General features: G+C 42.8%; 1 protein-coding gene across 1 annotated transcript in view; it reads left to right on the top strand.

Annotated features, from left to right (window-relative positions):
• The window catches only part of ASTN1 (astrotactin 1), a 392,406-nt gene that overhangs the window by 180,430 nt on the left and 185,069 nt on the right, over nt 1–26,907 (top strand). The window contains exons 6-8 of the mRNA XM_049868516.1: nt 2,758–2,907; nt 3,937–4,104; nt 15,079–15,163. Of these exons, the coding sequence (XP_049724473.1) occupies nt 2,758–2,907; nt 3,937–4,104; nt 15,079–15,163 (403 nt within the window). The remainder of the gene's footprint in view (nt 1–2,757; nt 2,908–3,936; nt 4,105–15,078; nt 15,164–26,907) is intronic.

Here is a 26,907-nt window from a genome sequence, read left to right as displayed (position 1 = left end):
CATATGGTTTTCTTGGCTGTAATCTTAACAGAAGTAGATTGCCAGGCCTTTCTTCTGGGCACTGATGGGTGGGTTTGAACTGCAAAACTTCAGGTTAGTAGTCAAGCACAGACCATTTGTGTCATCCAGGGACCTCCAATGAGACAAATGTTGCTGTTGGGTGCCGTCAAGCTCGTCGTGAATCATAGTGATGCTATATTCAACAGAATGAAACCCTGCCCAGTCCTGTGCCATCACGATTGTTGCTATGTTTGAGCCCATTGCTGCAACCACTGTGTCAATTTATCTTGTTGAGGGTCTTCATCTTTTTTGCTGAGCCTTTACTTTGCCAAGCATGTCCTTCTCCAGGACTACTTCCTCCTGATGACATGTCTAAAGCACTTGAGATGAAGTCTTGCCATCTTTGCTTCTAAGGAGCATTCTGGCAGTACTTCTTTCAAGACAGATTTGTTCATTCTTTTAGCAGTCCATGGTATATTCAATATTCTTTGCCAACACCGTAATTCAGATGCATCAATTCTTCTTCAGTCTTCCTTATACATTGTCCAGTTTCCACATGCAGATGAGGTGACTGAAAATACCATGGCTTGGATGAGGCACACCTTAGTCCTCAAAGTGACATCTTTGCTTTTTAATACTTAAAAGGGGTCTTTTGCAGCAGATTTGCCTAATGCATTGTGTCATTTGGTTTCTTGAATGCTGCTTCCATGGGCATTGATTGTGGATCCAAGTAAAATGAAATCCTTGACAACTTCAATCTTTTCTCCATTGGCCATGATGTTGCTTATTGGTCCAATTGTGAGGATTTTTGTTTTCTTTATGTTGAGGCGTAATCCATACTGAAAGCTGTAGTCTTTGATCTTCATCAGTAAGTGCTTTAAGTCCTCTTCACTTTCAGCAAGCAAGGTTGTGTCATCTGCTTGTTAATGAGTCCTCCTCCAATCCTGATGCCCCGTTCTTCTTCATACAGCCCAGCTTCTTGATGATTTGGTCAGCATATAGGTTGAATTAAGTATGGGTGAAAGGATACAACCCTGGTGCACACCTTTACTGATTTTAAACCATGCTGTATCCCCTTGTTCTGTTTGAAGGACTGCCTTTTGGTCTATGTACAAGTTCCTTGTGAGCACAATTAAGTGTTCTGGAATTTCCATTCTTTGCAATGTTATCCATAATTTGTTATGATTCACATAGTCAGTAAAACACAGGTTTGGGTAGACATCTTTTTGGTATTCTCCTTTCAGCCAAGATCCATCTGACATCAGCAATGATATCCCTCATTCCATGTCATCTTCTCAATCTGGCTTGAATTTCCAGTAGCTCCCTGTCGATGTACTGAGGCAAACGTTTTTGAATTATCTTCAGCAAAATTTTACTTATGTGTGATATTAATGATATTGTTCAATAATTTTTGCATTTCATTGAATCACCTTTCTTTGGAATGAGAACACATATGGATCTTTTCCAGTAGGTTGGCCAGATAGCTATTTTCCAGACTTCTTGGCATGGACGAGTGAGCGCTTCCAGCATTGTACCCATTTGTTGAAATATCTCAGTTGGTATTCCATCAATTCCTGGAGCCTTGTTTTTCACAAATGCCTTCAGTGCAGCTTGGACTTATTCCTTTGGTACCATTGGTTCTTGATCAATATGCTACCTCCTGAAGTGGTTGAACATTGACCAATTTTTTTTTTTTTGGTACAGTGATTCTGTGTATTCCTTCCATCTTCTTTTGATGCTTCCTGCATCATTTAATATTTTATCCACAGAATCTTTCAGAATTGCAAATCAAGGCTTGAATTTTTTTCTTCAGTTCTTTCAGCTTGAGAAATGCCGAGTGTGTTCTTCCCTTTTGGTTTTCTAACTCCAGGTCTTTGCACATTTCATTATAATACTTTACTTTGTCTTCTTGAGCCTTCGCAGTCTTCCGTTCAACTCTTTAACTTCATCATTTCTTCCATTAGCTTTAGCTACTCTACATTCAAGAGCAAGTTTCAGAGCCTCTTCTGACATCCATTTTGGTCTTTTCTTTCTTTCCTGTCTTTTTTAATGACCTTTGGTTTTCTTCATGTATGATGTCCTTTGTGTCATCCTCTGTCATTAAGGCCAACTCTACTTTGAGGAGTCTGCTCTTCCCCAATCTTATTTTGAGTGCTTTCCAACCCGAGGGGTTCATCTTCAGGCACTTTATCAGGCAGTGTTTCACTGTTATTCATAAGGGTTTCACTGGCCAATTTTTTTAGAAGCAGATTGCCATGTCCTTCTTCCTAGTCTTGTCTTAGTCTGAAAGCTCTGCTGAAACCTGTCCATCGTGGGTGATCCTGCTGGTATCTGAAGTACTGGCGACATAGCTTCCAGCATCACAGCAACACAGAAACCACCACAGTACAACAAACTGACAGATGAGAGTGGTGGAATGAGACAAATGGAGGGAGAGATTTCCTCCTTTTATACTCGTTTATGAACCTGGCCCAGGAAGAGTGCAGAGGATTTGCACCCAACAGATCATTGTTGACCCTGAGGGCCACTAGTTGACCAAGTCCTCTTTGAGTCCAACTAATAATATGGTGTTCCGTGGGGATTAAGGTCACAGAGGTCATGCAGCTACAGACATTGCACACCCTGGGCTGGGTTTGACAGTTGCCTCCCCTCTTTGCCAGGCTCTACAGAGAGGACAGTCAAGGAGTGAAAGGGCAAGTTGAACTTTCAATGCTGAGATTTTTACCTCCATGTGCCTTGCTTTTGTCTTGTTTCCAGTGGGCTCTCCCCGGAGTCCTGTGAATAAGACCACCTTGACGCTGATCAGCATCACCAGCTGTGTGATTGGCCTTGTGTGCACCTCTCATGTCAGCTGCCCTCTGGTTGTCAAAATCACCTTGCATGTCCCCGAGCACCTGATCGCCGATGGTAAGCCTACCTCTTTGAGATGAGACCACCTTCCCCAAAGAGGAAGGTTTTTTGGTTGGGCAAGAAATAGAGAAGTCAGGGATCACTGTTAGTTATTACTATAACAGGAAACGCACACACACATTAAATAAAAACATAAACCCAAATAAATAAGACTTGGGGGAAAATCAGGATGTCCATACATGAGATAAGTAAGTTAAAAAAAAAAAACACAACTGAACATATCACCTCCTCTATTTTTGTGCCTAATGCCAATTTTGCTTGTTTTGAAATAAGCCCCTGTCTTTGTAGAGAAATGCAGAGCATACTAGCTACAGGTAGGTAGGTGCTGAAGTTCATTTAGCTTTGAGAGGGGAAGAGCTAAGTGGAGTAGTAGAGGTGTTTAAGGATTAGCTATGCTTCAGTTTGGTATGCCCAGGTGGGAAATTCCTAATTGCAGTAACTCGCTCTAAGCCTAGAACTCTGAAGCAATAATTTACTTTCATCCAGGGAGACCCCAATATAATGAGGGAGTAATATAAGTTCTGAGAGTCCCTGAATTATTTAAGCCCTGAGTACCTAATTGACTTGTTAATGTCTGTTCTCTCGGTTGCTGCGAGGCTGAAAACAGGTGGGGACTGTTCCCAGTGTTAGGGGCCTGCTATTTCATGGCAAGCAAAGACAGGCAGCAGGCCCCTGTTCTTGGATGAGAGCCAGTGCCTGGGGCTGGGTCTGATGGAGCCGTGCCACAGCCATCACAGAGCTACTCTGTCCCTGTGTCCCTTAGCAACTCCTGGATGAGACGGGAGGAGGCAAGACAGCAGGGATGATAGGACAGGAGGGCCTAATCCACCTGGCCTCACTGCAGTCCAAGTGACGGCTGAGCCTCCATCTGCTGAGCCCTTGCTCTGGAGGTAATCAAGGGCCAGGGCTGGTGGCAGTAACGATCTCCAACTGGGACTAAAGTGCATAATGGCCTTTTCTCCATCTCCAGTGACTTTTGTACATTTGCGTGTTTACACATGGGTGTGATTTCTCTCTCCGCTGCAGGGAGCCGCTTCATCTTGCTGGAGGGGAGCCAGCTGGATGCCAGCGACTGGCTGAACCCTGCCCAAGTGGTGCTCTTCTCTCAGCAGAACTCCAGTGGGCCCTGGGCCATGGATCTCTGTGCCCGGCGGCTCCTGGACCCCTGCGAACACCAATGTGACCCCGAAACTGGTAGGCAGGAGCACCGGGCAGCGGGTAACTGTCAGAGACATCATGCCTCTTGCAATCATTCCCTGAAAACTCAGGCCATCCCACCCAACTATCCCGCTGCCATCGGGAGCCCGCAGCCCACACTGTGCAAGCTGTCAGCATGTGGTTGGGCCGTCGAGCATGTTGGCTTAAAATGTGGGGTCATCTTCTGGCAGATGCCTTGAAAGGATCCTACCTGTAGCCCCAAGCCAGAAAGATCACCTTAGGATGGTCTCCACAGTACATTTGTCATCAGTCGGGGGATATTTAGCTACTGGGGATAGATTTGGAAACCCTGGTGGTATAATGGTTAAGTGCTACGGCTGCTAAGCAAAGGGTTGGCAGTTCAAATCCACCAGGCACTCCTTGGAAACTCTATGGGGCAGTTCTACTCTGTCCTATAGGGTTGCTATGAGTCGGAATCGACTCGATGGCACTGGGTTACTGGGTGGGGGATAGATTTTTTTATGATTTTAAAATTAATGCATGCTTATTGTAGACAATCTGGAAAGTTTAGGAAAAGCTTAAAGAAGAAAGTGATAACCATCAACAATTCTATCTCTTGGAGATAAATATCTTAAAACTTTAATATCTTCCCTCCAATCTTTTTTCTATATGTGACTTTTTTTAGAGGCTCGGGAAAGTACTAGATCTAGTAGCGTTTTCCTCCTTTTTTCCACTTAACATTCTATCATGAGAGTTTTCCGGAATCATTAAATAGTCCTCAATAAATAACTTTGATGAACTTTTAGTGTTCCTTGTACGTCTATATCATAACTCATTTAAATGGTCCCCTGTTATTTGACATTTACCAAAAAACTAAACCAGTTGCGCTAGATTTGCTTTAAAATTTTAGTTTTTACAAATGCTATGAAAATGACCATCCTTACATATGAATGCAGGGCCCACTTGAAGTTATTTTCTTTGGATACATTCTTAGAAGAGAGATTACTGGGTCAAAGAGCATGTGCATCTTTAAGCCTCTTGTACTATCAAATGGGGCTGGATCTTCTATGAGTAATGGTCCAGATGCAGGCCCGGTGTGCATTGGAGCGCTCTCATGCTTCCTTGAGCTCCAGCATACCCACAGGTATGGTTCCCTCATTCCAAGCTGCTTTGTACTTTCACTGTAGAAGGGGTTTAGCTACAGTAGTCTTATTAAAGACCCATTTCCAGTAGATTGAGTACCACAGATAGATCCTTCGTAGAAGAAGTTCGATGCCCTAGAGCAAAGGAAGATGATAAAGTAGTACCTAAGAACTCCCAGCAAAATATTGATGTACTTGAGGGCTATATATTAGTCTTCTGGGAGCCCTGGTGGTGCAGTGGTTAAGCACTCAGCTGCTAACTGAAAAGTCAGTGGTTCGAACTCACCAGCCACTCTGCGGGAGAAAGATGTGGTAGTCTGCTTCTGTAAAGATTAAAAAAAAAAAAAAAAAGATTACAGCCTTAGAATTCTATGGGGTGGTTCTGCTCTGTCTTGTAGAGTCCTATGAATCAGAATCGGCTCAGTGGCGATGGGTTTGGTTTTTGGGTTAGTTTCTGAGGGCTGCTATAACAATGTGCTACAAGCTGGATGGCTTATAGCAACAGTTACTGTTGGCAGTTCTGGAGGCTAGAACTCCAAATCAACCTGTCAGAGAGGCCTTGTTCCCTCAGAAGTCTCTAGGAGAAGGTGCTTTCTTGTCTCTACCAGGTTGTGGTGCCCCAGACCTTCCTCAGCATCTTCACATGCTCTCCTTCCTCTGTGTGTCTCTCTGTGTCTCTTTTCTTCTTTTGAAAGGACATGACTCAGATTGACTTAGGATTCATCCTACTCCAGTGTGGCCTCGTGTTAACTGGTAACATCTTAAAAGATCCCGTTTCCCAACAAGCTCATGTTCACAGATACCACGGTTTAGTACGTCAGCATATCGTTTTTGAGGGGACACAATCCAATTCATAACAGGACCAACTTTTCCAACTCTCTGTCATCTATATCCTTTACCACATATCACAAACACACACCCACACAGACACAGACACACACATATAGACACATACACAAAGACACACAGACACACACAGGCATACATACATACATCTTCTTCCAGTACTGTGGTAGAGAGATCTTGCTAAAGATTAAATCTAAGAGATCCAGCCCCTACTTCTATGTAATCCGTTATTACATCTCTCTTGGGAGAAACTGATAAATGCAATGCCTGCAGTTCATCTTCTTATGTCTGAAAGTTGTTTTTACGTGGGCCCATCACAGAGATTCTAGGCCCCCGTATGGAAAAGTACAGCATTTTAAACATCTGTTGTCTAAGACTGTGCTTGCTTGCTGCTTCTCCCACGCTGTCAGGCAAACACCAAACCAAACAGATGGGCTGTACACCATATCCAAAAGCCAGTGTTCTCAGGAGAAAGAAAAAAGCTAATCTCAGAGGTGGGGCCTTGCCATGCTACTGAGCTGGTCTCTGGTCTCCCAATTCTCCAGCGGGTTTGGATTAGAAGGACTTGGGACAATCTCAGTTGTTAAACTCATTGCTGAGAGAAGAATGATCTCCAGAGGGTCTTGAATACTTCTACTGGGGTTGAAAAAACAGGACACACCTTTAACTACACGTGGAAAGAGGGGATTGATTTTTTTATGCTGAGAGGGGGTCTTAGAGATAAGCTGAACCAAACCAAAAAATGAATCAACTCAACAGTAATTTTTTTTTTTTTTGAATGCCATCGAGTCGATTCTGACTCATGAAGACTGCATGTGCTACAGAGTAGAGCCGCTCCATAGGGTTTTCTTGGTTGAAGTCTTAACAAAAGCAGATCAAGGCCTTTCTTCCGTGTACCACTGGGTGGGCTCGAACCACTGACCTTCAGGTTAGTAGTGGAATGTAAACTGCCTACCTAGCTGGACCTGCCTTCTTATTTTAGATCAACGCTTGAATACGCGAAGATGTGATATGACTTGCCTAAGGTCCCACAGCTACAGAAGACAGAATTTGTATTTTATCCATCATGAAATCAGAGCAGAGGTGGGATTATAAAGGGTTGCTTAATTTCCCCAGACATGTCAGGTCTGACATATTTGTCATTCAAAACTGATTTAAGCAAAAGCCATTACTGAGCATCTCTGTTCCATGTGCCAGAAACTGAGGAAGCTGCTTGTCTATAGTGAAGCTCTCCCATCCACCCTTCAGTCCCTTCCAGATGTGTCATTTCTAATACTAGCTGAAAATGACTTTGGGAAGCCCATCCCTTGCTAGTGGCTTCCCTATAACCGTGAAAACTAATGAATTTCAACCGGAAAGCCATGGAAGGAGACTAAAATAAAAACACAAACCCCACAACAGAACTAAGGTGCAACATCTTCATTTTGGATAGCAACTGAGAAAGAATGCTGCAAAGGCTTTTATTTTCATTAATGCTGGAATTGGAAAGCCCCCCTCCTCCCCACCACCCTGCTCCTTTCTACACATGGGATGATGTGGTCATCCCACACACTCATCAGTAAGAAACTTTATCGCCTCCCACACTCCATCCTAGAGCGTTTCTCCAAAGAGCTGAGTGTGGGAATTGGCTGAAAGTCAAGTCGACGTTATTTTTGCAATTCTCCAGCTAGCTTACTTGAAAGTGTCAGAGTGTTGGGACATGTGCTTTCCCAGCCATGCTGAGGGGTCTGCCCATATGGATATGTGGAGCTGTGCAAGTACACGTGTATACTATCTCACACACACACAAACACTCACACTCACTCACTCACAGATGTTCAGTCACTGAAAAGGAGCAGCCTCTGGTGCCTGGAGCTCTCCTCAGGAATCCTTCCAAAGAGTGTCCCAAAGCTGAGCACGTGTCTATCCATCACCTGCACAGTGGTTCCGAATACCAGGTGTGGTAGGCCGTATAAGGCACTCCCAAAGATGTGCACATCCATGGCAAAAGTGAATTAAGCTGGTACCACTCATCTGTTAGTTTGTTATACTGTGGTGGCTTACATGTTACTGTGATGCTGGAAACTATGCCACCACTATTTCAAGTACCAGCAGGGTCACCCATAGTGGACAGGTTTCAACGGAGCTTCCAGACTAAGGAAGAAGGACCTGGCAGTCTACTTTAACAACAACAAAAAAAAATTGGCCAGCAACAACCTTATGAATAACAGCGGAACATTGTCTTATCGATATAGTGCCGGAAGATGAGCCCCTCAGGTTGGAAGACACTCAAAATATGTTGGGAATTGCTGTCTACTCAAAGGACCAGGCAGTATTTCATTCTGTTGTTTGTAGGGTTGCTGTGAGTTGGAACTGACTTGATGACACCTAACAACAACAACAACACAATCAACTGACCTTAAAAATGATAACCAGTAACCCAGTTGCCATCCAGTTGATGCCGACTCATGACAACCCCCTGTGTGTCAGAGTAAGACTGTGGTCCATAGGGACGTCAGTGGATGACTTTTCAGAAGTAGATCAACAGGGCTTTCTTCCAAGATGCCCCTGAGTGGACTCAAACCTCCAACCTTTCAGTTAGCAGCCGAGCGCATGAACCGTTTGCACTGGCGATGTAATCGCAAGCCTCCATAAAAGTGGGAGTGGCAGAACAGGAAGTCAGAATGATGTGATATGAGAAAGACTCTACCTGCCATTGCAGCTTTGAAGATGGAGGGAGGGGACCACGAGTCAAGGAATGTGGGCATCCTCCAGAAGCTGAAGAAGGCAAGAATACAGACTCTTCCCTACAGCCTCCAGAAAGCCTCCTTGATTTTAGCCCAGTAAGGCCTTCTGACCTACAGAGCCATAAGATAATAAACTTACGTTGTTTTAAGCCACTAAGTTTGTGGTAATTTGCTACAGTAGCAACAGGAAACGAATACACTGGGACAGAACAAGGAGAGAACAAATGAGCATTGTTGTGCTCCCTCTTCATGTCCTCCCATCCCAATGTATAGAGGATGGCTACATGGACCTTCTCAAGATGTGTCAGGAATCTGGGTAAGGACTGGGGCTGGAGGAAGCTTGCTCATCTGTTTTCTGTTCTAGCCTCCCACTGCATTTACATTCTAGCAAAATATTATTCGGGAGGGATATAATGTACTTAAAGCTCTTAGCCCAATGCCTGGCATATAGTAAACACTAGCAGGTGTTACATGTTACTGTAATCATCAAGGTCCATAAATTTCCTGATCTGACTTTGGGTCTGCCTGATAAATGCAGGCCCATATCCCAAGGGCTGTCAGCCATCCCCCAATTCCTGCTGAGTACAGCTTGACCTGTTACAGTGTCTCTCCTTTAAGAAGAGCTGTTCTAGCAGTCCTCACTTTTGACAGGTGTGTCCCTGATTTTTTGGTGACTCAGGATGACTGTGGGTTAGATTCCCAGGTTATCCAACTAACACTTCATTAAACATTGTTTTCCATTTCCACACCTGCCCTTTCAGGTGGGGTAACCAGTGAGAAACGTGTGGAAAAAGTGGTTTGCAGCAAAAATAATCATAGGTCGCGTTTATCGCATTGGGCAAATCTGCTGCAAAAGACCTCTTTAAAGTGTTAAAAAGCAAAGATGTCAGTGTGAGGACTAATGCACCTGACCTGAGCCACAGTATTTTCAATAGCCTCATATGTATGTGAAAACTGAATAATGAATAAGGAAAAATCTGTCTTGGAAGAAGCACAGCAAGAATGCTTCTTAGAGGCACGAATGGTGAGACTTCATCTCACATACTTTGGACATGTTATCAGGAGGGACCAGTCCCTGAAGAAGGACATCTTACATGCTTGGTAAAGTAGAGGGTCAGCGAAAAAGAGGACGACCCTCAACGAGATGTATTGATACAGTGGCTGCAACATTGAGCTTAAACATAGCAACAATTGTGAGGATGGCGCAGGACCTGACAGTGTTTTGTTCTGTTGTGCATAGGGTCACTATGAATTGGAACGAACTCGATAGCACCTAACAGCAAAGCATTTATTGAGAGCTCACTGTGTCAAGCACTGCATTTTATTTAAATTATGTAATTGAGTTTTCACAGCAATGCTATGAAGTAGATGGTATCTTTATCTTCATTTTACAGAGATGTTAAGTAACTTGCCCATAGTCACTAGCCTTGTTAACAGCTGAGCCAGACTTCAAATCCAGGCTGCCTGACTCCATCTTCACATTCATGATCACTATGCCATCCTGCCTCCCCACTGCTCATGCTTCAGGACACCCCAGAAGGATTAGAATTGTTCCCGTTCTGAGTAGCTGCAGCTGAGCACTAGCCCTCAGATGAAGCCCTTTGCTAACTTACATGCTGACATTCTCTTCCAGACCCTCCAAGGTTTGCATCCCACAGGCCTGTGTCTGGCCAAGTTGGGCTAACGGCAAAGCACTAAGGTTACATGGCCTAGTGCCCTGGCTGTATCAAGCCAGAAGTTCATTTTCCTGGGATTTCTAAGGTTCTTTGTTGTGGTTATTTGTTTTATTTTGTTTTGTTTCTGATGGAAACAAACTACCTGGTTTTAAGTCTCAGCAACTTTTCTCTCCACTCAATTCCTGGCCTCTGTTCTGCCACATGGGCAGCTGTGAAGGCTTCACACCCCAGCTTTATTTCTCATCATCTATCTGTCCTGGGCACAGACCCTGATCACCCTTTACAAGATAGGTAGCTTTTGTCTGTCCGTGAGGAGCACAGCCTTCCAAGCTGAATCAAGCTTTAATCTCCATTCAAGATGTTCGCTGAAGTCCCTTCTGTCCCAGGTCTTTCCATAGGCCAGACCCAACCATATAGAAATGTGTAAAACCTGGCGAGGGGGACTGGAGCAGGTTTCCAGACTCAAGCCAGCCCACCTCCTCTTGGTTTGCTGTGAACCACTGCCTCTCTGTAGCCTTCCCTAATTTTTGAACCTAATTTGGCCAGATACGAAACCCTGGTGGCATAGGGGTTAAGTGCTACAGCTGCTGACCAAAAGGTTGGTGGTTCAGATCCACCAGGCGCTCCTTGGAAACTCTATGGGGCAGTTCTACTCTGTCCTATAGGGTTGCTATGAGTCAGAATCAAGTCCATAGTAACGGGTTTGGTTTGGTTTTGGCAGGATAGCTCAGCCCCCATTTTGTTCTTGCTACTTGGATTGCCCACTCATTCCAAACTCACTTTTCTATCTCCATTTAAGTGTTTTCCTTCAGGGTGTGTTTTTGGCATGTTTCCTGCTGTCTCCCCTCCCAAAGTTGGGTGGACTGTTTGACCCTGAGCCTGCCTCTTGCCTGATGTCTCCACAGGGGAAGGAGACCAGGTAATTAGACACTCTCTGAGTGCAGATGTCTTACAAAGATTTCCCTTTTAGACAAAGCACACCCAATTCCATTTAATAAAAGTCAGTTGCTATTTGTAGGACAGAGGTGATTTAGGGCTTTTGAGCTGGATCTGCATTTACCTCATGAAGAACTGATGGTGAGCGCATCATATCTGAAGAGCCCTAGCTTCGTGGCCTTTCATTAATCCTTGATTGAGATTTGTGTCTCAGTCCTTCATCTGTAGAATGGGAAATGACGGAAAGCACAGCCCATCATACAAAGTAACCGAGGCATTTGTCCTCGGGGTAAAAAATAAGTGTAGCAAGCTACAGGCCCTGTACCAGTCACACTTTGGTGTGATTCTACTCTTGGACAGTGCGTACTGCCTCTGATTGCCTCTTGCAGGCTCCCTCTATCCCGGCTGGGCACTTCTCTGTGGCCATGACACGTCTCTCCACTGGATTCCTATGTACATCACCACGGAGCCGGCGCGTCATGTGTTCCCCACCATCTGTCACAGCAGATGCAGAGCCTGTAACACTTCTAGCTTAGGAGGGCATCCAACACCCTTGTGGGGTCTTTAAAATTCACAGCTAACAGTTAGAGCCTGTGCTTGCATGAAACCCCTCTTAAAGTCAAGATTTAGCAGTTGGTTACCATAGCAACTTTCCTCATCATGTCCACTGGTTTTGAGGAGGGATACAGAAGAGGGAAGTTTGGTGGGTTCTGGAAATGAGGTTTACATGAGAGGCAGATTTTGGATATCTTCAAACTCTAGCCTGGTATGTTTTAAAATTTCTGTGTTTTTCTGACTTTGGGCTGCATATCCATGATATGGAGAAAAGCTTTATCTGTTGCTGTGGTGTGTCCCCACATAGTAATGAATGATGGAAGCCTCATAAGGAGATATTGCCTATGAAGGCAATTTGAGAAAGGTAAATGCGCTATACAAATCATAGATATTGCCATCATTAGCAAAATAAGGCTCTGCTTGAGTTGTTGCTGAATTTATTTTTACATGTTTTAAGGTAACTAGATATCAAATGTAGAAGACTCCCTTTTTTGTTAGTCCCTAATTCTAGGCTAGGTGTCCAGCCAAGGCAATTCTAAGAGTCAGAGTGATGGGCTTGGCACCCTCCCAAGATGACTCCCTGTTTTTTACTTTCATACTGAAATATCCACAAGGACAATCAAAAGAGGATCTTTCACTAAGGGAGAGGTATATCTGTGCCCATTAATTGGCTTAGCTATCTGCTTCTTGAGGGTGCAGGAGTATCTGTGAATTCAGGGCAAGCCCTTTAAGTAATTAATTTCTTTTTCATTTCACAAGTATTTATTGAAGCCCTATTCATATGGGGACGAGTCCCTAGGTGGCACAAATGGTTGGGCACTCAACTAGTAGCTGAAAGAGTGGTAGTTTGAACTCACCCAGAGGTATCTTGGAAGACAGGCCTGGCAATCTGTCCAAAAGGTCACAGATTTGAAAATCCTATGGAGCAGCTCTACTCTGCACACATGAGGTCATCACAAGTTGGAATCAACTTGATGACACCTAACAGCAACATTCATATGTGGTGGGCAATGGTGGTTCAGTGATAAAATTCTTACCTTTCATGTGGGAGACCCGGATTCTATTCCCGGCCAGGGCACTTGATACACAGCCACCACCTGTCCCACAGTGGAGGCTTGAGTGTTGCTGTGATGGTAAACAGGTTTCAGTGGAGCTTCTAGACAGAGACAGACTAGGAAAAAAGGCCTGGCGATCTACTTCTAAAAATCAACCGATGAAAACCATATGGATCACAATAGACCAATCCCATTGTACATGGGGTCACCACGAGTCAGGGGCCGACTAGATAGCAGCTAACAACAATTTATAAGGGGGGAAAGCGACCTTGTTCCTGCCCTTGTGTATTTTAATCTAGTGTCCATGCTTTCTTTGGAACCAAAAAAGTATACAGCCAGGCTCCTAGTACTTCTCTCCTTTGCCCTCGCTGGTACTTGCTTTCTTTATCTTTACTTCTATCAGAAAAACAGTCTTAATCCACATGCCTTATTATCAACTACCTAATTTCAAAAAAAAAAAAAATTTTTTTTTTTTTTTAATTTCAAGCTGTGTTTTTGTATATTTGACTCATAGCTCTCTGACCATTTTCAGATATAGTTCAGTACCACTGAAGCCAGTAACTTTTAGTCCATTGTGGATCTAGCTCATGTGGAAGACTGTCTTTGCCATACAGGAAACCAAGTGCTGATCTAATACTCTCTGTGGACCCTTCACAAACCAAGAAGTTACTCATTTTCATTCTACTCACTTTCACATTGAGCTGGACAGGCGTCAGGGCAGAGAATGAGGGTCACCTGGTATTGGGGACCGGATGGGTAGTAGCTTATGATTCAGTCTTGAAATGAATGGTTGAACTAAGATCCTAACAAAAACCACTTTTCTCAGATCCTGTGTCAAGCCCTTCTCCCTTAAATGTGAGGCCTGTTCACTTGATTTTTATTGGGTTTTTATCTTTGGAAAAAGAAAATCACACTCAAAGCTATTGTCCTATTTTTATATCCATTTAACCATCTATTTCTTAGGAGATAAAGAAAACTATCTACCCATTGTCTCCTTAGGACAAATTTACAAATTTCGGGAAGTCATACCTTGTTCTTTCACCAGTTAAAAATTAAATAACCAGCCAGCAAAAGAGTAAAAACTAGTGCTTTGGTGGAAGTGGTCTCAGTATTGTGGGGCTACAGACCACGTATAAGGAATTACTAGTATAAGACAGCAGCAACTATTTTTTTTAAGATCAGTATTAAGTAGAGCAATGATTCTTAATTGTTTGGTGGTCTCGGATTTGTTTGTACACCAGATGGATGTTAGGGAATCCTGCCTTGGGAAAATGCACATACACCCATGTACAGTTTAGCACACAATTTCTGAGGGTTCATGGACCTCTTTGTGTATCGAAGGAGTAACTAGTGATAATAAAGCATAGTAATATCTTAAACAAATAGAATTGTAGGTGATCCTTCTATTTGCCAGCTCAAGATAGCCATTTTTACTTAAAAACTAAAACTTACAGTTCCTATAAAACAATAGTAGGTATAGGTGGCCTCCTCTAAATATAGTAGTTATTCTGTAGGGAACAAAAAAGACCTTTGGAGTCAGATAGACACAGGTTCAAATCCTAACTCTGCCACTTACAAGCTGTTGACTAATCAGTAAACTTTTGCAAGCCTCGGTTTCCCCTATCAGCATAAAGCAGCTAATAATACTTGTTCTTCAAGATTCTTAGACATAGTTGATGAATTAACTCACTTGCACAGTCTTTGAACATTTATTGATCACCTGGTATGTGCCTTGGGGCGTATTGAGTACTGTGGAAATCAAGATGAAAAAGAGTGTGCCTTCCTTCAAAGAGTTCTTGATCTTTGTGTTTACAGGTCACACATAGTAGGTGCTTTGTAAATGTGAGATTCCTCTACCAGTGAATATCATCACCTGATTGAAAATGGAGGTTGTTGGGTGTGTTCATTCAGGTGGGCAGTGGAGAGAGGAATATATGACATAATGGGACTTATTGTCCCATTTGTGCCTCCGTTAGTAACAGTGTCTCATCATTTCATATAAATTTTCTCAAACACAGACATGTTAATCAATCCATTCATGTTTCTCTTTCTTCCTTCTTACCCTGTTCCTAAGGGGAATGCCTCTGCTACGAAGGTTACATGAAGGACCCAGTACACAAGCACCTCTGCATTCGCAATGAATGGGGGACAAACCAGGGGTAAGTGGGGTAATGGCCAGTTAGCTGGTTCCCAAGATATCACTGCTCCCTTGCACAGACATGACGTGGAGCAACTGCGTGTAGAGGAATAAAACTAAAGGGGTGGTGATATTCTGAACAGTGGATGGGTATAAATGTCATCGTGCATTTCTATATTTATACCATTCCAATGACGTCCATATCATCTTTTTCTCCATTTACGAGTCAAGAGATGATGCCTCTGACTCGCAGCCCTGCAGCCTCCAGCTGGGATCTGAAAATCAAGCTGTCCCTCTCTTCTTTTTCACACCACTGCCAGCCATGAGGATTCCACAGGCAGAACTTAACTGATGATTTTGTTGGAGACACGCGAAGGCACACAGACTCCATTGTAGCTCTTCCAGAGCTCAACAAACTTTGCGAGACTGACATGAGTAGAAACTTGTTTCCACCAACACTGTCGGCAGGGGTGAAATGCCAAAGCACAGGGAGTACTCTATATTGAGTAAGATAGTATTTTTGTTTGATGCCCAATTACCATATTTGTGTAAAACCTTTACTTCCTCTCAGAATACATGTGATAAGGATAGAAGTAGTTCCCTCCTTTGTTGCTTTTTTAAAGCAACTTTCCACTTTGTTTTGGATGCTGAGTGCTTGCCTTCTGCATTGGCTGGACCATGGAGGGGGCAGGAGGAGGAAGAATTAATAAATGCTAACTAGTAATAACAATCAATGGAACAAGGACAACTAGAAAGAAATCAGAGCAAAAGACATCTGGGAGTGATTGACTGGACTGCAAATTAGATATGTGTTTGCAGTCTGACAAGGTGGAAAAAAAGAAACCAGTGTAATTTCGGTCATATTCATGGAGGAATCACATCCATGAGGTGGATAATGAGCCCCTTTTGTATGATTCTGGTGAAACTAAGCCTAGAATATTGAATATAGTCCTGGTGTCCTCGAAGTAATAAATATGGAGACAAATGGGTCAGAGTTTGGAGAAGAGCAATAAAAATGATTGAAGAGCACAAGGGAGTGATTTATGAGGAAGGGATAGAAGAACTCAACTCTGAGAGCTTGGCCAGCGGATGACTAAGTCAAGGCATGATAGATGCCCACAGACGTTAGAAGAGGGCAAATGTACTGGAACGGGTTGAAGTTGAGGGATAAGGACAGGAGAGAATGAAGTTAGGGAAAGGAAACCTGAGTCACAGGTCAGAAAGCTTGGGAAAGTCAAAATGCCATGAACTTTTTCTGTTAGTGAAAATGAAGGATTGCTCAGTTTTGACTGAATTTGAGATTCTATCAGAAAGAACTCGACAAAATTTAGAGAAAGGTGTTTGTAGAAGGGTGAATACCTATGAGTGGACTGGTTATTGAAAGACTGGTGAGAAGGGCAGGAGACGTGGCTAGTAGATGTCAAGAGGGATATAAATAAAGAGGGCCGCTCACTATTTAAAGCAGGTTAGTCCTTTGCCTTTTTTAATGCCCAGAAATGCTTGCATAGTTGCTAGAGAGAAAGAATTTCAGCTTATGTAATGGCCTTGCTGAGAATTTCAGTTGACTGCGATTCTTATGGAGTAGAATATTGTAGAGGGTGAAGGATAAAACACCTCACTATCTCTTATCCCTCAAACTTGCTGCTGAAGAAGAACAACTAGAAAACAGCATTTCACTTTTTGCCCTGAATGATCCAGTGATTGGATTTGGTGGTTAATGGCTCAAGCCTCCACATCTCTTGCCTTGTAGACAGATCATGTGAGGATGGGCCTGACTTCCCTTGATAATTGCACAAGGCTTTGTCATTCCCTCTGGCTGTGTGTAGAGACAGTCTTAGGATGTAGACAAGAGCCTCAAGGGAAATGGTGGAGGCCCCGGCACTGGTGTCATTTAAAACAAGACAAGCTAAAGCACTGAGTTACAGACTGACAGGAACATTAGCCCCAGGAAATAGACAAGGAGACCTAATCTGTCATTTCCATCTATAATTTCCATTATTCCCTGATCATCACTGTCTACAGGGTTTCATTTTGGGCACTAATAAAATAATGGAGCAACTGTTAGGACGAGGGAGAAAGTGACTATCTTGAGGATAATGGAGCCAGGAGTGAAAAGCAGCATGAGTTTATATGTATATTTAAAAAACTACCAAATGACTGCATTTCCCTCATAAAATGACAAGATAAACGAAAAGTAGAAGATGCCATACATCTTGATGTAAATCAGGGATCTGATGCCACGTTTCTTTAAATGATTCACACAAACTTAATCAGCATGGGTTTGACTGTGAAGACTGTCACTTGAATTGAAAACTGCCTGACAGATTCCCAACTGATGATACGTATTGGGGTATTATTGAAAAATCAACGGTAGGTCTGGTTTTCCTGAATATTTTATTTAATGTTCCAGAAGGTGGAGGTAAGTAACACACGTGCTGGTATTTATGTTTTTCACTTAACATTCTGTATTGCGTATGTGTAAACAGTGGACCATTCTTTTGGAACAGAACCAAATCCTAGGCCAATGATAGTTAAAACCAATTCTCTTGTGAAAAATCTAGGTTAATGTATATCAGGGGAAAAGTAGCAATAAGCGTTTGTGACTTTCAAACCAGGAAGAAAATTGATCAAGGGCACTGGTATAAAGAGTTACAAATGGATGATTCTGTGAGGCAGAGGATTTAGGCTGGGTAACTCTATCCAGCCTTTGTCTTGCTCTCCACATTACTGGACCTTTTATTCCTGTTTTTTGTAGAAGTAACCCAGCTTGTTTATAGGAACCTTCTCTCTACTGCATTCCAGCATTTATTCTCCTACTCGTTCATGTTTTCCACAGATATTCTTTTCATTACCTATTGTGGGTCAGGCTGTGCTAGATTACTTCTTCTCATCTACTTTACGAGAAGATGTGGTTTCTGGTCTGGAAGAACTAGTAGTCTAGATAGGTAGGTGGGCACATAACATACAATGGAAATTAATTCTAAGACATATTGAAATAAAGGATTATAGTGGACGAAGTGACTTACATGAGAACATAAGGAAGAGTTTCACCGAAGTTACATTTTGAGCTGTTCTATCTGATAGGTAACAAAGGTAATTCTAAGCAAAGGGAACAACATGGGTGAAGGCATTATACTAGATTCCTGAGGCTGCCATAACAGATGACCATAAACTGGCTGACTTAGAACCACAGAAATTTATTTGCTCAGAGTTCTAGAGGACAGAAGTTAGAAATCAAAATGTCAGTAGGGTGGGCTCCTTCTGGAAGCTCTGAAAGAGAATCTCTTCCATGCCTCTCTCATAGGTTCTGGGGGCTACTGGCAATCCTTGGCATTCCTTGAATTGTAGATGCATCTCTCCAGTCTCTGCCACCATCTTGACATCATCTTCTCTGTGTGTCTTCTCCCCTTCTCTTCTCCAGGACAATCTCATCTCAAGATCCTTAATTACATTTGCTAAGACGTTTTTTTCCCCCCCCAGATAAGGTTCCAGTCACTGGTTCCAAGTGGACATATCATTTAGGGGACTATTATTCAACCCACTATTGGCACGGAAACAAAGAAACATGGGTTTTTTCCAGGAATAGCAAATAAATAGGTTAATATAGCTTTAAGGATTCAGTTTACAGTGACAGGAGAGGAGTTGGTAAGTGGGCAAGGACTAGATCTCCAAAGGTCTTGTTTGCTAAGGGTTTGGTCATAAAGCCCCACGTATACTATGAAGTTCCAAGGTGTCTGTATGCTTGATGGGGTATCTTCTCACTTGTTAGGTGCCTGCGAGTTGATTTTGACTCATAGAGACCCTGTGTGACTGTGGAACTGCCTCAGAGGCTTTTCTAGGCTGTAATATCTACGGGAGCAGATCTCTAGGTCTTTCTCCCACAGAGCTGCTGGGTGAGTTCAAACTGCCAACCTTTCAGTTAGTAGCTGATCACTCTTATCTCCTTACTACACGTTATTTTTCTGGCCCCTTTCTAATAAATCAAAACAAACCTAAACAAAAAAAAACAGAAGTAAAATCTCTTGGTACTATCTAGCTTTTTACTTACTTTGATTCTCCAGGACCCTGGTGACGCAATGGTTGAGAGCTCAGCTGCTAACCAAAAAAGTCAGCAGTTCGAATCCACCAACTGCTCCATGGGAACCCTATGGGACAGTTCTCTGCCCTATAGGGTCACTGTGTGTTGGAATTAACTTGTGGCAACCGATCTGGTTTTTTGTTTGTTTTTGGTTTGAGTCTCCAAACAAAAATTATTCCTGAATTTGTCCTGTAGATAAGAATATTTAAGACCGAACAACAAAGAATGACAGAGAATTGGAAACCATACCTACAAGGAATGCAAATCAAGGGGATCAGGGTCATTTCTTGGTGACTCCATTTCTACCAACAGTGCCCAAGGAGAAGCCAGGCAGGTTGAGACATCGCTTCATTGATTGGAGTGGTGAAGCTGGTTGCCCCAGCTCACTTAGGTGATGGGTTCCAGATGGCAGATGGTGAAATCATTGAACTCATTACACAACAAGGTCCTATTCACTAAAAGTAAAAATAGCTTCAAAAAGATTTAAACAAAGTCGTGGATGACAGATTTCTAATGTGTTATTAAAAGAACATGGGATATTTGAGGTTACAGCCCCGGTCTTTGAGGTTGGCAACAAAATCAATCATCTCCTGCCACAACACAACCCGTGGCACGGTTGCCAAACAAAGTACCAAGGGTGAAAGGTTGTACCCCAGCGCGTGGGTTTACCATGTCTTCTGTCTACCTTCCGGGTGGCTGCAGCGACACAGCCAGAGACTGTTAGAGTCAGCATTTGCTACTTGTTTGCTAGGACAACAAGGACAAATTGAAAATTTTCAGATGAGAAATGAAGATAATAAATGAAAGTAGAGGAGGCAAGAGAGATTGGTTTACATGAAAATATTAGAAAAAGAAAAGAAACAAATTTATTTAGCTACTTTGGAGATTACTCAGAAAGCCTATAATAATGTTTTTTGTTAAATTAAAAATGTACCCAAGGGCCCCTAGATACATTTTCAGAACACCACAATTAAATTAAATCCATGCATTTGTAGATTCCTGGTAAATAATATTCTTATTTCTCATTCTGGTATCTCAGCTACAGAGGGCAATACCAAGGGGATTCCTCACTAGAGAAGTATAAAAAGCCTCTAGATTTCAATGCTGAAGGATGGTGATAGAGTGATAATTCAGGAGATGGAAAGAAATCTGCTGTGGAAAATGAACAGGTGCTTACGCCAAAGCTTTCGAAGCTGTTGTCAGGAATGGCCCTGCTCCTCAGAATACCTCTTCCTTTCACTGCCTACTCAGGAGGAGACACGCTTACCATTGCATACCCAGATAGCCACACACGTGTACGTAACCCCTTACACACACACACACACATACAAACTTGCAGACACGCTCACATTCACTCATAACCACCCAGGCTGCTTTAATATGACCTTTCCATTATCTTAGGTGCTAAATGTTTTCTCCTTCTATTTCTAAAGCTTCTCCCTGCTCCTCACCTCTCCCCCACCCCACCCCCAGGAGTGGCTGCTTAGAGATTCTAAATCTATATAAGGAACAGAGTTCCCAAGACATAGAATCCAGTGTCCTTTCCAAGCCAAGAATGAGGGCTGTGTTCACCATGGCTAACCTCAACCCTTCTATCTTGCTTCCTGGCAGGGGGTAATTTTATTTGACCCTCTCTGAATGATGTCCTTAACAGTTTCTTGGAGACCCCTATCAGAGCAATAACCCATGGGGGAGGATACCTTTGCCTCTGGGTTTTAGGCGTTGAGCAGAGACCAACTTCTACTGATTACTCAAAGAGAACCAAAGCCCATCCTCACTTATGCTGGCCACCTGAAACTGAGCAAGAACCTTCTCTCCACTGTCTGACAATCTTAGTGCAAGCCCTACACCATTTTAGGCCAATGACTGGAAGGCTGAGATGTAGCTCTCATTCCAAGGCCAGGTCTTAGGCAGTGTATGGTGGTCTTTGAACAGCCCAAAGTCTCTTCTGAAGTGACTCAGACAAGCAGAGAAGCTTTCCTGGTTATGATCAGAGAGCTGTGATGACAGATGTAGAGTCACACAAATGGTAGTGAAGATGGTGGAAATGGACATCAATCCAAGGAATGTGGGCAGCCTCTAGAAGATGGAAGGGCAAGGAAATGGATTCTTCTCTAGAGCCTCCAGAAAGGAATGCAGCCCTGCCAATACCTTCCTTTTAGCCCAGTGTCAGATCTCTGAGCTGAATGAAATTCAAAACCAAACCCGTTGTTGTCGAGTAGATTCCAACTCGTAGCAACCCTATAGGACAGAGTAGAACTGCCCCATAGAGTTTCTAACGCTGTACATCTTTACTGAAGCAGACTGCCACATCTTTCTCCCAAGGCAGAGTGGCTGGTGGGTTTGAACCACCGACCTTTCAGTTAGGAGGCCAGCACTTAACTGCTCAGCCACCAGAGCTCTTTCTACTCTGAACTGTAAGATAATAAATGAGTGTTGCTTTAAGCTACTAAAAAAAAAAAAAAAAAGACTCAGTCCTGCATGACATATGACATTTCTCTGACTTTTCCTTTGCTCATTTCTAGCTCATTGCCTGGCTCTTACCTTTCACCCCTGTGCTGGTTTATGTGTCTCTAATGCGCCCTTGGCCTTTCCCCAACCCCTTGGACAAGACTTGATGGCCAGGCTGCCTCTGCTGCATTATCTCTGGGCGCCCTCCTGCCCTGCCCTCCAGCCCAGACTTCACCGTCTGTGCCCGGCTCCTGCCCGTGCCATGCCATCCACAAATGCAATTATCCTCCCATTAGCTCGCTGTTGTTCCCCTTTTCTCTGTGTGTGCGTCTCTCTCTCCACATGCCTCTCATTCCTTCTAGTCATTGTCGCTTATTCCTGACAAGGGTTTCCAGTGTATTTATTTGGCCCTTTATTTCTCTTTCTTATTTTCTTCCCTCCCTTTTCCTCCTTTTCTCTTACAGTCAATGGAAATCTAGCTTGTGTTTCTCCCTGCCCATTTCAGTTTCGAAACTGAAGAAGGAGGCTCGTGGAATTAAACGTAAAGCTCCCAGTTCTTTCTCTTCCCAGAGACTTTGCTGTAACCTGATTCCAGCCAAAATGTTGACCCCTAGAAGAACTGATACCCTTCTGAAGGAGTGGGCAGTGACAGAGTGCTTGAAAACTGATCTCTGGCTTCCAGTATCTCCTCAGACAGGTTTAGTGGGTTCATGCCCCCCAGCTGGCTCTGGAAAAATCTGTACCTTGTTCTCAGGGATATGCTTAAATGAAGACATAGTTAACTTGATTGATTTTCTCAGAAAGCGTGGTCAGTTGGTTGAGTACAGTGATATACTCTGTATATTGCGGAAAGACATCCAGCTGAGGGCAACTAAGAGCTGAAATCTAGACCATGTTTGCCAAGGGGCCAAAGGGCACAGTTATCCAGATGGGCACCTATATTAATTTGTACAAAAGCACTCGCTGAGCTAGTGCTACCCTTGGATGTGGTTATTTTGCGTGATGCCCTTTGTTCTCCTCCTAGAGGCAACTGTAACTTCTTGGTTACATTGGATGATACAAGAGCAAAAACACACCCTAGCTAGTGACTCCGAGATGCCAGTCCACAGACCAGCTACTTAAAAATCTCCTGAGGAGCTTATTTATAGTACTGCTTCCTGATTTCTGCCCGCAGAGATTTTTATTTTTGTAGGTCTGGGAGAGAGCCCAGAAGTGGTACATTTGACAAGCTCCCCCAAATGGTTTTGCAGCACACTCAGACTAAAGAATCTTTTCTAGGCAAGACATGGGGTCTCCACGTACTCTTACCAGGTGCATTGTCCCCTTCCCATGAAAATAAGGACAGATTTGTAGACTAGTGGCTGAGTGCATCCTAAAGGAATCCTTGCATTTTATTGATTGGCAGAGGACCAGAGAGGTGAAGTAACTTGTCCAAGGTCACATAGCTAGAGGTCAAGCTTTACAGTAACAGCTGGGTACTGGAGATAAATCAGTTAGAAAAGTAAAAATTTAAAAGACAGTGATGTGAAGTGCATGTAACACTGAAAGTCAGAATGATCAGCTGTACATGGGAGGGTGGCCATTTGTAGAGTCTACAATCTGCTTCTTTGTACGCGCTCTCCCCAGAACTGAGAGGACTCATCCTCACCCCCATTCTTCCCCATGAGTGACAAGTGTCTGCAGCCCACCTACAGTACTGCCTACCCTCTGGAGGAGGGGTGACCCTCTACCCCACTGTGGTTTCTGCCTGGTCCAGTCACAGCACCAAGAGACTTATTTTAAACAATGCTGGAGGCAGGAACACTCATATTTCCTCCAACATGACCACCAGGGTGAAAACTAAATCAACCTCAATTTACCATCCCATCTGCTCAAGAATGGAAGATAAATTGTTTCAATTTTATAAAAATGAATGTTTTATGTCTTGCCTGTGCTTTCCAGATAGTGTCCTGAATTTATATATTCTACCGAAGGCGTATTTTCCACTAGGAATGTTCACTAGACCTTCAGCTTCCTTGGTTTCAGTCTAAGAATATGCGGTTTGAGAATGCTGTTATTTCCCATGCCTTTGGAGTTCTTGGCTATTTATCTTTTTTCTTTAAAATCAATAGGAAAAAGTTCACTCTTTATCTCATGTTCAGAGAAAACTACCATTACCATTTTGGCAGATTTCCTCCCAATTTCTTTTTCTATGCATCAAGCTTTTCTTCCTACTTCCGTCTGCCCTAAAATTCTGCAAACATTTTTGTTCTGTCCCATAATTTCACAATGAGCATGTATTCCTTTTATAATCACCAAATTGGGGAGGGGGCGGGAAGATAAAGAAGCAAGCTTAAAAAATGTCTGTGTGGAATTTTTTTTTTTCTCTCAAAACTTTTTCCATGCAGAAGTTATTCTAAGTATCTATCTTAGAACCCTCTGTTTTAACCTGTTTTAGGAGGAAAGGAGAAAGTGATTCAGGGTCTAGAATTCAGGTCAAAGTGTTGTACTGTAAACATCTTTGTAACTGTGTGTAACAAAGGGCTGTCTGAACACCAAGCAGGGACCCTCACATTGAGCACATTATTTAATGCAGTGCAACTTCAATGTCACTGATAAGTTTGAGCAGTCCCTCGTGTAATATTAATTACTATCTGTCATTTATTCAGCTTGTACTGTCTTCTGGCCTGGAGTCCCTGGGTGGTGTAAGCAGTTTATGAGCTTGGCTGTTAAACTAAAGCTTTGAGATTCTAGTCCAACCAGAGGTGCCTTGGAAGAAAGTGCTGATGATCTATTTCTGGAAAATCAGCCGTTGACAACCCTGCGCAGCACAGTTCTACTCTGATACACATGGGGTGGCCATGAGTCGGAGCTGACTGGATGACAACGGTTTTCATCTCTATCTGCTGAGCACACTGCTAGGTTTTTTTCTGAGTACTGTCACAAATCTCCATAAAAATCTTACCAACAGTAATTTTTAAGAGCTGAGCAATTAGAGTTGTTTGTTCCATTTACAATCACTGAAAAAATTTTCAGTAAAAATCATTTTCAGGACTTTTTCTTCCTAGATGAAAACTTTGAATTCTTATTCCAAGTACTCATGCTATAATTATTTTTCCTAGATTTTTAATGTTGACCAGTTCCAGAAATTTGAGAGCAGCCATTTGGTTTTAATTTATTATTTTTTTTTCCAAGAAATTCCTATAATTGGTAGAAAATCTAGAAAGAAAACAAAGCATCAAAAAAAAAAAAAAAGGAAAGAAAGAAAGAAAAGGAAATCCAAATCACTTTAAGTGCTACCCCCTAGAGAGAATTCACACTGACTTACTGTTTTGTTTAAAAAAAAAAAAAAAAAAAAAAAAACTATTTATTTATTTATTTACTAACAACAGTATCATACCGTTATATCTCTTGCTTTTTAAACATATATATGTATGTGTATGTGTGAAAGAGAAAGAAAATACACATTTATATATAAACATGTATTTACATATATAAAGTATATGCATATAATAATGAGAAATGTGCATATTATTATTTGAGGCTCAGTAACGAGTTGGCCAGAGTCACAGAGTAGTGAGCCGAAGTGTTTGAAGCCAATATTTCGGTTCCTTTCATTAAATCCCAGTGCAGCTCAACAACCAGAATCACCCTTTCTTCCTCTTAGGCTCCCGTTTCCAACAAGTTTATCAACCTTTCCACAATGTTTTCCACACTGAGAGTAACACTGTTGGCTTGAGGAGACATAGCCGACTGGACCTTTCGGATGGGGTTGGCCTTTGGATGGAGTACAGTTCAACGTTGAGTGTCTCCCAGGTCTGGGTTGTGCAGGACTGTGAAAGGATGCTACCAATTAGCCCTAGGGGTGGGGGAGTTCTGTGGGGTTGCCTAGACCACAGTCCTCAGCCCAGGCCTCCTTCTATCCTGACAGACAGCAGGGACTCCCTTGTTTATACCACAAGAGAAGGCTGAGAGGATCACAAATGGGAACATATTCCACACCGAGAAAAGGTTACCTGGAGTTGAATGAACGTAAATACTAATAAGCCATAGCACTTCGTGTATCAGGGTTTGCAGCCTTCTCTATATACTGCCTTGTAAGAGTAGTTACAATATTGGTGGCACTAATAGTAATAATATTGCTTTTGTTGTTGTTAGCTGCCATTGAGTTGGCACCTGACTCATGGCGACCCCATGCACAACGGAACAAAATGGTGCCCAGTCCTCACCATCCCCATGATTGGTTGCAGATCAGAACATTGTGATCTATAGGCTTTACACTGGCTAATATTTCAGAAGTAGATCACCAGGCCTTTCCTCCCAGCCTGTCTTAGTCTGGAAGCCCTGCTGAAATCTGTTTAACATCAGAGGAACATGCAAGCTTCCTGATGTGTGGGTAGTGGCTGTACATTAGGTCCATTGGTTGGAATCAAACCCAGGTCTCCACATAGAAGGAGAGAATTCTCCCGCTGAACCTCCAATGCCCCCTATAGTAATAATAGCTGACATTTACACCCATTGCCGTCAAGTCGGTTCCAACTCATAACGACCCTATAGGGCACAGTAGAATTGCACCATAGAGTTTCCAAGGAGCTCCTGGCGGATTTGAACTGCTGATGTTTTTGGTTAGCAAACATAGCTCTTAACTTCTATACCACCAGGGTTTCCACTGACATTTACACAGTCCTTGCCATGTACCAGCCACTCTTCCAAGTACTTTACATGTACCAACAATTTTAATTCTTTGTTCAACACTATGAGGTAGGAACTATTATTGTCCCCATTTTACGGGTGAGAAAATTGAGTCACAGCTTAGTAGTTGACAAAGGAATCACAGTAGGCAGACATGTATATAAGCTGGTCTCCTCTCTAGATTGTGAGCCTGCATAAGATTTAGTTTTAATCACTCCCCACCTATCACAGTATCTTACAATTAATAGAGTCCTCAGTGTCTTACAATGAATTTATTGAATATTGCAGTGATACTGAGAGTCCCATAGGCAAGATAAGAGAATCTTGGTCCTTACATCTTTTGAATGTCTAAATTTTTGTTTATATAGATAAAAATATGTAATTCTACTTGTACAGACAAGTCAGCTAGGAGAAACTAGTTAACACAATCATGTTTGTTACTAGGACATCTTAGTGTATGTTTTACAGGTCCTTCCATTTTTTCCCAGAACTTTATCTTGCCAAACCCCTCAAGGGCTTCTGTTCCTGAGAGCCTCAAAAAGAAAGCATTAGACAGGGCTACGATT

The sequence above is a fragment of the Elephas maximus genome, chromosome 24 (assembly GCF_024166365.1).
Source record: "Elephas maximus indicus isolate mEleMax1 chromosome 24, mEleMax1 primary haplotype, whole genome shotgun sequence".
NCBI lineage: Eukaryota > Metazoa > Chordata > Mammalia > Proboscidea > Elephantidae > Elephas > Elephas maximus.
Note: the sequence above shows the minus strand (reverse complement) of the source record. Positions and strands in the feature narration are given on the sequence as shown.